Source organism: Alexandromys fortis, unplaced genomic scaffold, assembly GCF_014885135.2.
Source record: "Alexandromys fortis isolate MF-2015 unplaced genomic scaffold, M_Fortis_MF-2015_v1.1 scaffold_25, whole genome shotgun sequence".
Taxonomy (NCBI): domain Eukaryota; kingdom Metazoa; phylum Chordata; class Mammalia; order Rodentia; family Cricetidae; genus Alexandromys; species Alexandromys fortis.
The window spans coordinates 13,162,694-13,173,787 of NW_026067904.1; the positions used below are offsets into that span (position 1 = coordinate 13,162,694).

General features: G+C 35.6%; 1 protein-coding gene across 1 annotated transcript in view; it reads left to right on the forward strand.

Annotated features, from left to right (window-relative positions):
- Positions 1-11,094, forward strand: part of Ccdc178 (coiled-coil domain containing 178) — a 374,856-nt gene that overhangs the window by 239,940 nt on the left and 123,822 nt on the right. Inside the window, exon 18 of the mRNA XM_050134843.1 lies at positions 7,271-7,420. Within this exon, the coding sequence (XP_049990800.1) occupies positions 7,271-7,420 (150 nt within the window). The remainder of the gene's footprint in view (positions 1-7,270; positions 7,421-11,094) is intronic.

Below are 11,094 nucleotides of genomic sequence, written 5' to 3' on the forward strand. Positions count from 1 at the left end.
CTTTAATAAATAAATTAATTAATTAAAAAAAGAAAAAGAAAAAGAAAATGCTTTCTTTATCCATTGTGTTTGTCTTGCTTTTTTTTTTTTTTATCAAAAATCAGGTCTCCATGGAGGTATGAAATTACTCCTAGTCTTTGATTTGATTGCATTGAACAGCCTGTCTGTTTGCATGCCAATACAAAAGCCATTTCTATTACTGTAGCTCTGTAATACAACTTGAAGTAAGGGATGGTGATACCTCCAGAGGTTTTTTTTTTTTTTTTTTTTTTTTTTTTTTGTAAAGGATTATTTTAGCTCTCCTAGGTTTTTGATTTTCCATATGAAGTTGAGTATTGTCCTTTCAAGGTCTGTAAAGAACTATGTTGGAATTTTGATGGGAATTGAACTGAATCTGTAGACTGCTTTTGGTGAGATGGCCTTTTTGACCACGTTAATCCTACTGAATCATGAACCTGGGAGATTTTTCATCTTCTGATATCTTTTTCAATTCCTTTCTTCAGAGACTTGAAGTTTTGTCATATAGGTCTTTCACTTGTTTGGTTAGAGTTTCACCAGGGTACTTTGTATTATTTGGGACAATTGTGAAGGATAGTTTTTCCCTGGTTTCTTTTTTAATCTGTCCTCTGTATCTAGAAGAGCAACAGGTTTTTTTGAATTAATTTTGTATTCAGCCACTTTGCTAAAGGTTTTTATCAGCTGTAGGAGTTCCTAGTAGAGATTTCAGGTTGCTGAATATACTATCATATCATCTACAAATAATGACTCATTAACTTCTTTTCAATTTGTTCGCCTTGATCTCCTTCAGCTGTCTTATTTTTCTAGTTAGAACTTCAAGTACTGCATTGAATAAATATGGAGTGAATGGAAAGCCTGTCTTCTTTATTATTTTAGTGGAATTGCTTTGAGTTTCTCTCCATTTATTTAATATCAGCTATAGGTTTGCTATAATTGTCTTTATTATGTTTATTTATGTCTTTTGTATTTCTAATCTCCCCAAGACTTTTATCATGAAAAGATGCTGGATTTTGTCAAAAGAATTTTGTCATCTCAGGGATGGAGAAATGGTTCAGTGGTTAAGAGCACTGGCTGCTCTTCCAGAGGACTGGGGTTCAATTCCCAGCACCCACATGGCAGCTCATGACTGTCTGAAAATCCAGTTCCGGGGAATCTGATACCTTCACACCAATGCACGTAAAGATAAATAAATCATAAAAAAAAATTTAAAAGAATTTTGTCATCTCATGAGATGATCATGTGATTTTTCCCTTTAGTTTTTTTTTTATATATGGTGGATTATATTGATGGATTTTAATATGTTGTACTGTTCCTGCATCTCTGGGATGTAACCTACTTAATCATGGTGGATGATCTTTTTTATGTGCTCTTGGAATTGGTTTGTGAGTATTTTGTTATTTTTGTATCTATATACATAAGGAAAATTGATCTGCAATTTGCTTTCTTTGTTGAATCTTTGTGTGGTTTGAATATCAGGGTGATTGTGAGCTCATAAAATGAATTTGGCAATGTTCTTTCTTTTTCTATTTTGTAGACTAATTTGAGAAGTATTGGCTTTAACATTTCTTTGAAAGTCTGATAGAATTATGAGTAAAATTTTCTGGCCCTGTGCTTTTGGGGGACTGAGAGACTTGATTACTTCTTTTTGTGGGGGGTGGTTATAGGTCTATTTATGTTATTTATCTGATCAAAGTGTCAGGGACATGCACTGCTTCCAACTGTCATATGTAGAGGGCCTATATCAGTCCCATGAAGGCTCCCAACTTTCCTTCTAGTATGTGAGCTTTTATAAGCCCAGGTTAGCTGTTTCTTTGGGTTCACTTGTGATGACCTTGATCCCCCTGGCTCTTACAATCTTTCCTCTCTCTTGAACAGGATTCTTGAAGGGAAGTGTTTGGCTGTGGATCTATGTCTGTTTCCATTAGTCTCTGAAGGAAAGCACTCTAATGGCAATTGCGTACTTACCAATCTAATTAGAGCAGATGGCCAGTTCAGGCGACCTAATCACTATTGCTAGGAGTCTTAGCTGGAGTCATCCTTGTAGATCTATGGGAGTTTCCCTTGTACTGGATTTCTACCTGACCCAAAATGCCCTCATCAAGATGTCTCTTTCATTATTCTCTACCTCCACACACCACCACCCCTCAACCAATCCTTCATGTTCCCATTCCTACTGGCCCCAAGTCTACCCAGGAGATCTCTTCTATTTCCCTTTCCCAGGGAAATCCATGCATCCCATCCCACAATGAGCCATCCTTGTTACCTAGCCTCTCTGAAACTGTGGATTGTAGCATGGTTATCCTTTACTTACAGCTTTACTTTACAGCTAATATCCACTTATGACTGAGTATGTGACTTGTTTGTCTTTCTGGGTCTGGGTTACCTCATTCAGGATCATTTTTTTCTAGTTCCATTCAGTTGCTTTCAAATTTTCTGATGTCATTCATGTTAACAGGTGAATAATGCTCCATTGTGTAAATGTACCATATTCTCTTTATCTTTCTTCACTTGAGGAGTATCTAGGCTGTTTCCAGGTCCATTATTAGGAATATTGCTGTTGTGAACATAGTTTAGCAAGTGTCCTGTGGAATTATTTAATATCCTTTGGGTATATATTCAAGAATGGTATAGTTGGGTTTTGAGGTAGATCCACTCCCAATTTTCTAAGAAACCACCATATTGATTTACAAAGAGTATAAGTTTGCACTCCCACCAGCAGTGGAGGAGTATTCTTCTTGCTCCACATCCTCTCTATTCAAGCTGTCATTCATGGTTTTTTTCTTAGCCATTCTTATGTAATCTCAATGTCATTTTGATTTGCATTTCCCTGATGGCTAAGGACGTAGAACTCTTAGCTATTTGAGATTCTTCTGTTGATAATTCTCTGTTTAGACCTGCACCTGGAATACAGGATTTTTATGTCTAGTTTCTTGAGTTATTAATATATTTTAGAGATTAGTCCTCTGTGAGATATGGGGTTGGTGAAGATATTTTCCCATTTCTGCAGGCTGCCATTTATTCTTATTGACAGATTACTAATTCTTTTTATTGTTCTTTTTGTTTCTGTTTCATTGATTTGATCCCTGTTTGATTATTTATTTCCTTCTACTCTTAGGTGTGATGACTTATTTTCATTTTAGACCTTTTAGGTGAACTGTTAAATTGCTAATATGAGATCTGTCCAATTTATTTTTGTAGGCATTTAGTGCTATGAACATTCCTCTCAGCATGATTTTCATTGTGATCTGTAAGTTGGATATGTTGTATATTCATTTTCATTGAATTCTAGAGAGTCTTTCATTTCTTTCTTGATCAGTTATCAATCAGTAGAGAGTTGTTCAGTTTCTATGAGTTGTAGACTTTCTGTTGTTACTATTGTTGAAATCCAGTCTTAATCTGTGGTAGTCTGATAGAATGCATGGATTAGTTCACTTTTCTTGTTTCTGTTAGGACTTGCTTTATGACCTAGTATTTGGTCAGTTTTAGATAAAATTCCATGAAGTGCTGAGAAGAAGGTGTATTCTTTTGTGTTTGAGTGAAATGACCTGTAAATATCTGTTAGGTCCATTTGGTTTATAACATCTGTTAGTTCCAGTATTTCTTTGTTTACTTTCTGTCTAGATGACCTGTTCATTGCCGAGAGTTGGGTATTGAAGTCTCCCCCATCAATATGTCCTTACATATTGATGTGTGATTTAAGTTTAATAATACTTCTTTTATGAACGTGAATACCCTTACACCTGGGGAACAGATGTTAAGAATTGAAAATTTTCATGTTGAATGTTTCCTTTGATGACTATGAAATGCCCTTCTTCATCTCTTTTCATTAGTTTTAATTTGAAGTATATTTTGTTAGATATTAGAATGGCTACAACAGCTTGCTTTATAGGTCTATTATTTGCCTCAAAAATATTTTTTCAACCATTTACTCTAAGGTAATTCTGTTTTTGACACTGAGGTGTATTTCTTGTTTGCAGCACAGGTTGAATCCTGTTCTCACATCCATTCTGTTAGTCTGTATCTTTTCCTTAGGTAGTTGATTCCACTGTAATTTAGAGAGATCAATAACCAATCATTATTAGTTACTGTTATTTTGGTGGTGGTGGTGGTGATGTTTGTGGTGGTGGTGGTGGGTGGCAGTGGTAGCATGTGCACTCACTCTTTTCCCTTGCAGCTTTTAGTATTTTTCTTTGTTTTGTAAATCTAGTGTTTTGGTTATTATAGAGCAACAAGACTTTCTTCTTCGGTTGAATCTATTTGGTGTTCTGTATGCTTCTTGTACCTTTATAGGCCTCTCCTTCTTTAGGTTAAAAAGTCTTTCTTCTATGATTAGGTTGAAAACATGTTCTGCTTCTTTGAGCTGGGATTCTTCTCTTTCTAGTTTTCTTAGGTTTGGTCTTTCATAGAATCCCAATTTTCTGGAAGTTTTGTCAGCAACATTTTAGATTTAGCATTTTCTTTGACCAATGTATCTATTTCATCTCTCATATCTCCAGTACCTGAGGTTTTCTGTTCCATCTCTTGTATTCTGTGGATGAAACCTGCCTCTTTAGCTCTTGTTCACATACCAAGGTTTTTCATTTTCAGAGAAACATACCTTTAGACTGAACAAGTCTCATGAACTTCTCAGCACTCATGAAACTAACTAACTACTGTTAAGTTCCATATTCATATGTTTAATTTCTTAATAAAACACTGGGGAAAATTGTCACATCTCCTAGTTATCAAATATTAAGAACTGATTTTAGATAACATATCATGCTAAATGCTTACATATTAAATTATGGAAACTATTAGCATACATTCACAAGTTTTCTCTTTATTAAGATATACTCCCAGGTTCATCATTTCAATCATTCTTAATAATGAGGCCCAAATAAATAACAATAAGTACAGTATTAAAAATATTATTTTGGACAAATTTAATATATATGTAAATCAAAAAATACAAAACATGTAGAATATTGCAAGCTAATTATATTTGTGTATTTGTTAATAAAAATTTTCTACAATACTGCAAAAATCCTTGAGGCATAATATCAAGTCTAAGTAACTAAATAAAAAGTCCTGAGTAGATAACTGAATGAGAAAATAAACAAGAGAAAGAATGAATGAGTTACCTAATATTGTAAGCCAATGTTCAGTCCACAAAGTTTCATATCAACATTGTCCTCTAATCTGCAAAATCACGCAATTGCATGCATGTAACTGAACGCACACATACACACAATAATGTAACTTCAAAGGTAATTTTTAAATATTTTTATGTTTAATGAATCAGACAAGCAAATAAACAATCAAAAAAAACCCTTAAAATGATCCTTATCTTGACAGTAGTAGAACATTTACCAGGGCTTCAACTCCTCCGAGAGTTAGATTTTAATGAATGTTTCAGTATCAAAAAGTATCATTTAAAAAGTGACTACACCAAATGAAAATATTCACAAACTTTGTCCTCCTCAGAAAATATAATTCTATGTGAACTTAGGTAGGTTTACAAGATACAACTTCTCAGTATGTTGAATAATTGCACCAGAATGAGTACAAGGACCTGGGAGGTGGATCTCAGTTTATCATTTTTGCTTCCTTGTGACACGGTGTTCATCATTTAGGATCAATAGGGAGATCAGGCCTCCATGAGAAATATGTCTGTTGGCCTTAATAAATCTTGACTATATAAATACAGAAATATTTGTACAGTCAATTTTCTGCTGAATTACATTTCCTGTTCATATTTTTGTACCACGTATGATTTCTAACAACAAAACCAACGGCTTGATGGGGTAGTGTCTTTCACAGAGGAATGCTTTAATTACTTCACTCTAGTTATTTTTATATCTGGTAGTTTAATCATCATAGTTAATCTCTTTGTGGGTCTCAAAACATTATCAGCAAGGTGAGTTATATATTAAAGCATTTTTAATTCAGGATGGAATCACACCAAAAGAATGATTAGATTTGAAAATATTAAAGTATGTTAGTAAATTATAGTTTTTGAAGCATCTAGAGCAAACTTAGTTTTCATTACGTTTTACTTATTTTCTCCATGTGTGTGCATGTGCAAATGCCCATGCCGTAGTGCATGTGTAGAGGTCAGAAGACAACCACAGGTGTGGTTCCTCTGGCGTCATATCTCTCTCTCTCTCTCTCTCTCTCTCTCTCTCTCTCTCTCTCTCTCTCTTCCTTCTTTCTCTCATTTTTTCTTTGTTTCCTTCCTTCTTTTCTTCCTTCTTTCCTTCCTTTTTTCTTTCCTTCTCCTTCTTAACGTTTTTATTTTATTTAATTAACATTTTTTCCATGTTTTTTACATACTAACCACAGTATCAACCCTCTCTTCTCCTCCAGTTTCCCATCTTCCCACCTCCCCATATTGTCTTCATTCAGAAAGGGGCAGGACTCCTGTGGGCTTGAAAAAAAAGCATAGCACATCAAGTTGAGGCATGACTGAACTCCTGCCTCTCCATCAAGGCTGGGCAAGGTAGTGCAGCATGTGGGGGGGGGCAGGTTCCTAAAAGTCTAAGCACCAGGGACAGGTCCTGATCTCACTGCTAGGAGCCCCACAAAGAGACCAAGCTACACAAGTCTCACACATTTGCAGAGGGCGTAGGATGGTCCGAATGCAGGCTCTGAAAGTGGTGGTACAGAGTCTATGAGCTCCAATGACCTTAGGTCAGCTGTCTCTATGGGAAATATGATCTCTCACTGGAGCTATGGATCCCTGCTGCTCAGTCTAGGCTACAAGGCCCAAGATCCTCTTTGTCTCTGCCCCCTTAGTAATGGGATTGTAACTGGTCACCACCAAGCCTGGCTTTCAACTGGGATTCTTAGGATGGAACATGGGGCCCCTGTTTGTGTGGTAAATACTTCACAAACTGGGCCATCACCAGGCCTATTGTCTCCCATTATTTAATGTTTTCTCTGAGTGTCCAGGCCCAAATTCTATAGAAACAAGTATCTACCCATGTGAGCCCAGGGTCAGACAAAAGGCAGGCACACACAGGTAAATCACACATCACTCTTTGTAAATGAAGAACAAGGAAATAAACCCAAATCCCAGCACCCAGAAGAAACTGAGCATATCCTAGGAGCATGTTGGTGTCAAAACACACATTTTATTTATGATTTTGGATTTTTCTATTTTATGTGTTAGAGTGTTTTGAGTATTTAAAAAAATACTCAAATATTTAAAAAGTTGTAACAGTTTTGAATGATTTGAAGTATATATACACATTCATACATTTCTTTCTTCTAGAAACTTCAAGAAGAGTCACTGGCAGAAAACTTGCGATTGGCCAAAGAGTATCAAAGCATGCAGGTGATTTTCTTGAAGGAGAAAGAAGCCTTCTTCAACGGCTATGACAGACTGCTGTCACTCAATTTTTCAGTCTGTGACAAGAAAAAGGTATTGATTTTCTTTAATGAAATACCTTAAGTGATTCATCCAAAATGTAAACATAGCCAGTGTGGTGTTGTCAATAGGAGACTACTTATTATAGCATAAAAATGGTATGGTTTCTTTTTCTTAAGTTTTATTGTAATATAGTAATAATGATGTGAAATTACATAGTTAAATAATATCAATGTTAGGAATTGAATTTTGAAAAATATTTAAGACCCCAAAATTCTTAGTTTGTGATCCTTTTGCAATGTTTATTTGCATTTAGTTATTGTTACCATAAATCATAATTAATTTCTTAGTTTGCAGATATACATTTGCGGTAAAGTTGGGTTTTAATTCTAACTGTATATGACTTTGTACAATGGGTCTCTAAATCTTCTTTTTGATATATATGCCCCAAATTCACGTTCTTATTATTTTGCTCAGTATGAAGATCCTTTAGACATTTGCAGTTACTTCTGAATCCCCACTCCACCCCTGTTACTGGAAATGGCAGGAAATCCTACGTCTGTGTGTAAAGTCCTAAGTTTTGGTAAAAGGAAAAAGGAAAATCATGTGAATAAAAAGAAGGAAAGATCTTCCATGAGATGAACAGAAGGAAGAAAGCTGTACTATGGGGGTACCACAATATAGCCACTTTCTCCCCAGACACTTAGAGACAATATAAGATGGTTTCCCTTTGAACCTTTCTCCTCAGAATTCAATTTTCAAAAATTAAAATAATGGTTATTATTTAACAACTGACTTAGCCTTAGCGATTAGAGTTAATGCATCTCTTCTATTGACATCACCCATACTGGTGTGCTATGAGTTATGATTTAGAAGTTCAGTTCTACACTCATTTCTATTACAGAATTGTAAGGAAGGCAAAAGCCTAGGTCTGGAGTAAAAATTTCATTGGACAGTATGGAAATGATCCTTTGAAAGTTATTTACTCTTTTGAATCTCAATTTTCTCAACTATAAATTAAAATTACTTCACAAGATAATATATTATGAATAAAATAAGAGAGAAATCATAGTAAATCATTCTGAAAACAAAAGGAAGCTATGTTGCTGAAATGTGTTTGCTGTTGTGAATGTTCTTGTTTCTCATGCATCTGATTAGATGGATGTTAAAGCTTCTATGTGCCCTGTGTGACATTTAGAAGGACCTCTTTAGAAGTATGTTCAAAGCCGGGCAGTGGGGGCACACACCCTTAATCCCAGTACTTGGGAGGCAGAGGCAGGCAGAACTCTGTGAGTTCAAGGCTCATTTCATCTACAGAGTTATAGTGGCAATTCGATTGTATTTTAATAAATAAAGACTGTCTGAAGATCTGAGAATAAAACAGTCCCCCTGGTCAGCCTTACAGACCAGGTTATGGTAACACACACCTTTAATCGTGGTAGCCAAAAAGGCACACATCTTTAATCCCAGTAGTTATACTAGTTGCCATAGAAACCAGGCAGTGCATGCCTGTAATCCCAGCCCTAGAGAAGATTATAAAATGGGAAGAAACAATTCTCAACATAGTCTCATTCTGAGATTCCTGGAGGCAGGATTGCCATTTTCGAACTGAGGTCAAGGTAAGAGCCCGTGGTTGGTTGTTTCTTTTGGGATCTTCAGGTTGAACCCCAATTTCTGACCCTGAGTTTTTATTAATCATGCTTCATTTAGTCATGTTTCACAGAGTGAGTCCAGAACAGCCAGAATTGTTTCACAGAGAAATCCTGTCATGGGGGGTGGGGGCGGGGAGAGAGAACAGAAAAGAAAGAAGTATAGTCAAGAGATTCAAGAGAGATGGTTGAAAGATAATATCTTTGTGGAAGACTTTTGTCTTAATTTAGGTTTCTATGGCTGTGAAGAGACACAATGATCATGACAACTCTTTTTTTTACATAGAAACATTTTTATTAAAAATTGTAATATTTTCATATAACAACAATAAAAAACATTCACAGTATTAAAAATTGAATCTAATAAGATAATATTATTTCTAAGGACAATATTCTATGTACTTTTGAAGTAAAAATTTAAATGTTAATGTACTAATTTTATAATAATAAGGTCCATTCTATAATTGTATATTCTTAAGTAAACTTTATAATATTAAGGTCCGTGTAAGTGTTTACATATTTGTTCCAACAGTTCTGATTTTGAGGCTAAATACTTAAGGAAAGTTGCAAAATATAATAAGAAAAACAACAGATCATTCACAATTTTTTATTTATAATTTAATTTCAATACCACAGTGTCTTTCATATTTCTCAGAATTGAAGGGTATATAATTAAGTAAATAAACTTAAAAAAAACCCTTAACAGGTTAATAATAACACTGAAAATTATGAAAATTTTAAATGGAAAAAGTGTTTTTTTTCATATTTCTACACTAATGTAATGCCATTAAAGTTTTCTATGTCCAAGCATAAGGAGACAGGTCATTTGTGTAGCTTGTTCATGTAGTTACAGTATCGCATTTAATTACCCTGAGGTTTCACAACATTTCATCATTATCTTTTGTTTAGTATTGAAAAATATATGCATTTTATAAGTGGCATTCCCAGGTATTTTTTTATTCCCACTCTGATAGCTATTCTTATTTTTCAACTTGATGATATCTGGAATTAACTAAAAACTCAAAGTGGGGGACACCTTGAGGGAAATTTGCTCAATGTGAAGTTGAATGATCTAGTTCTAATCTGGATCTTTAAGGTAGGAAGAAAGAACTTTAATCCAGATCTTTTGGGGTAGAAAGACCTATGTCTAATCTGGGCCATGCCTTCTGTTGGAAGCCAATATAACAAAAGGGAAGAGGAAAGTTTTGCTCTTAACTAGTTCGCTCTCACCTTGCTAGGCTTTATTGGCATTAGAGCCTACTTTGTCAGAATTCTGGAGCATGCTGAAGACCAGTTAAATATCCAACGTTATGAACTGAACAGCTTTCTGAATTTTCCATTCATAGGCTGCCATTGTTTGAATAACTGTATTAGAGCATGCATAATAATAAATAATAATAATTCCCCTTCTATATAGAGAGAAATTTGGGGTTGGCTGACAGTTTCAGAGGTTTAGTCTATTTTTGTCAAGTCAGGAAGTATGGCAGTGTGCAGCTGTCTCACTTTGTATTCGCTCCCTCCATCTTTTCCCCCAACCCACCAAATCCTCCTTATTCCTGTCTCGACATGCCTGTCCCAGTCTACTTGCAAAATTTATTCTATTTTTTCCTTCCAAGGGAAGGCCATGTGTTCCTGCTAAAGCCCTCCACTTTACCTAATCATACTGAGTCTGTGAATTGTAGCTTATTGTGATTATTTATTTTATTTATTTATTTATTTAAGAATTCTGTCTCTTCCCCCCATCCGCCTCCCCTTTTCCTCCCCCTCCCCCAAACAAGTCCCCCTCCCTCGTCAATCAAAAGAGCAATCAGGGTTCCCTGCCCTGTGGGAAGTCCAAGGACCACCCACCTCCCTCCATCCAGGTCTAGTGAGGTGAGCATCCAAACTGCCTAGGCTCCCACAAAACCAATAGGTGCAGTAGGATCAAAAACCCATTGCCATTGTTCTTGAGGTCTCAGTAGTCCTCATTGTCCGCTATGTTCAGTGAGACCTGTTTTAACCCAGGCTTTTTCAGACCCAGGCCAGCTGGCCTTGGTGAGTTCCCGATAGCACATCCCCATTGTCTCAGTGTGTGGGTGC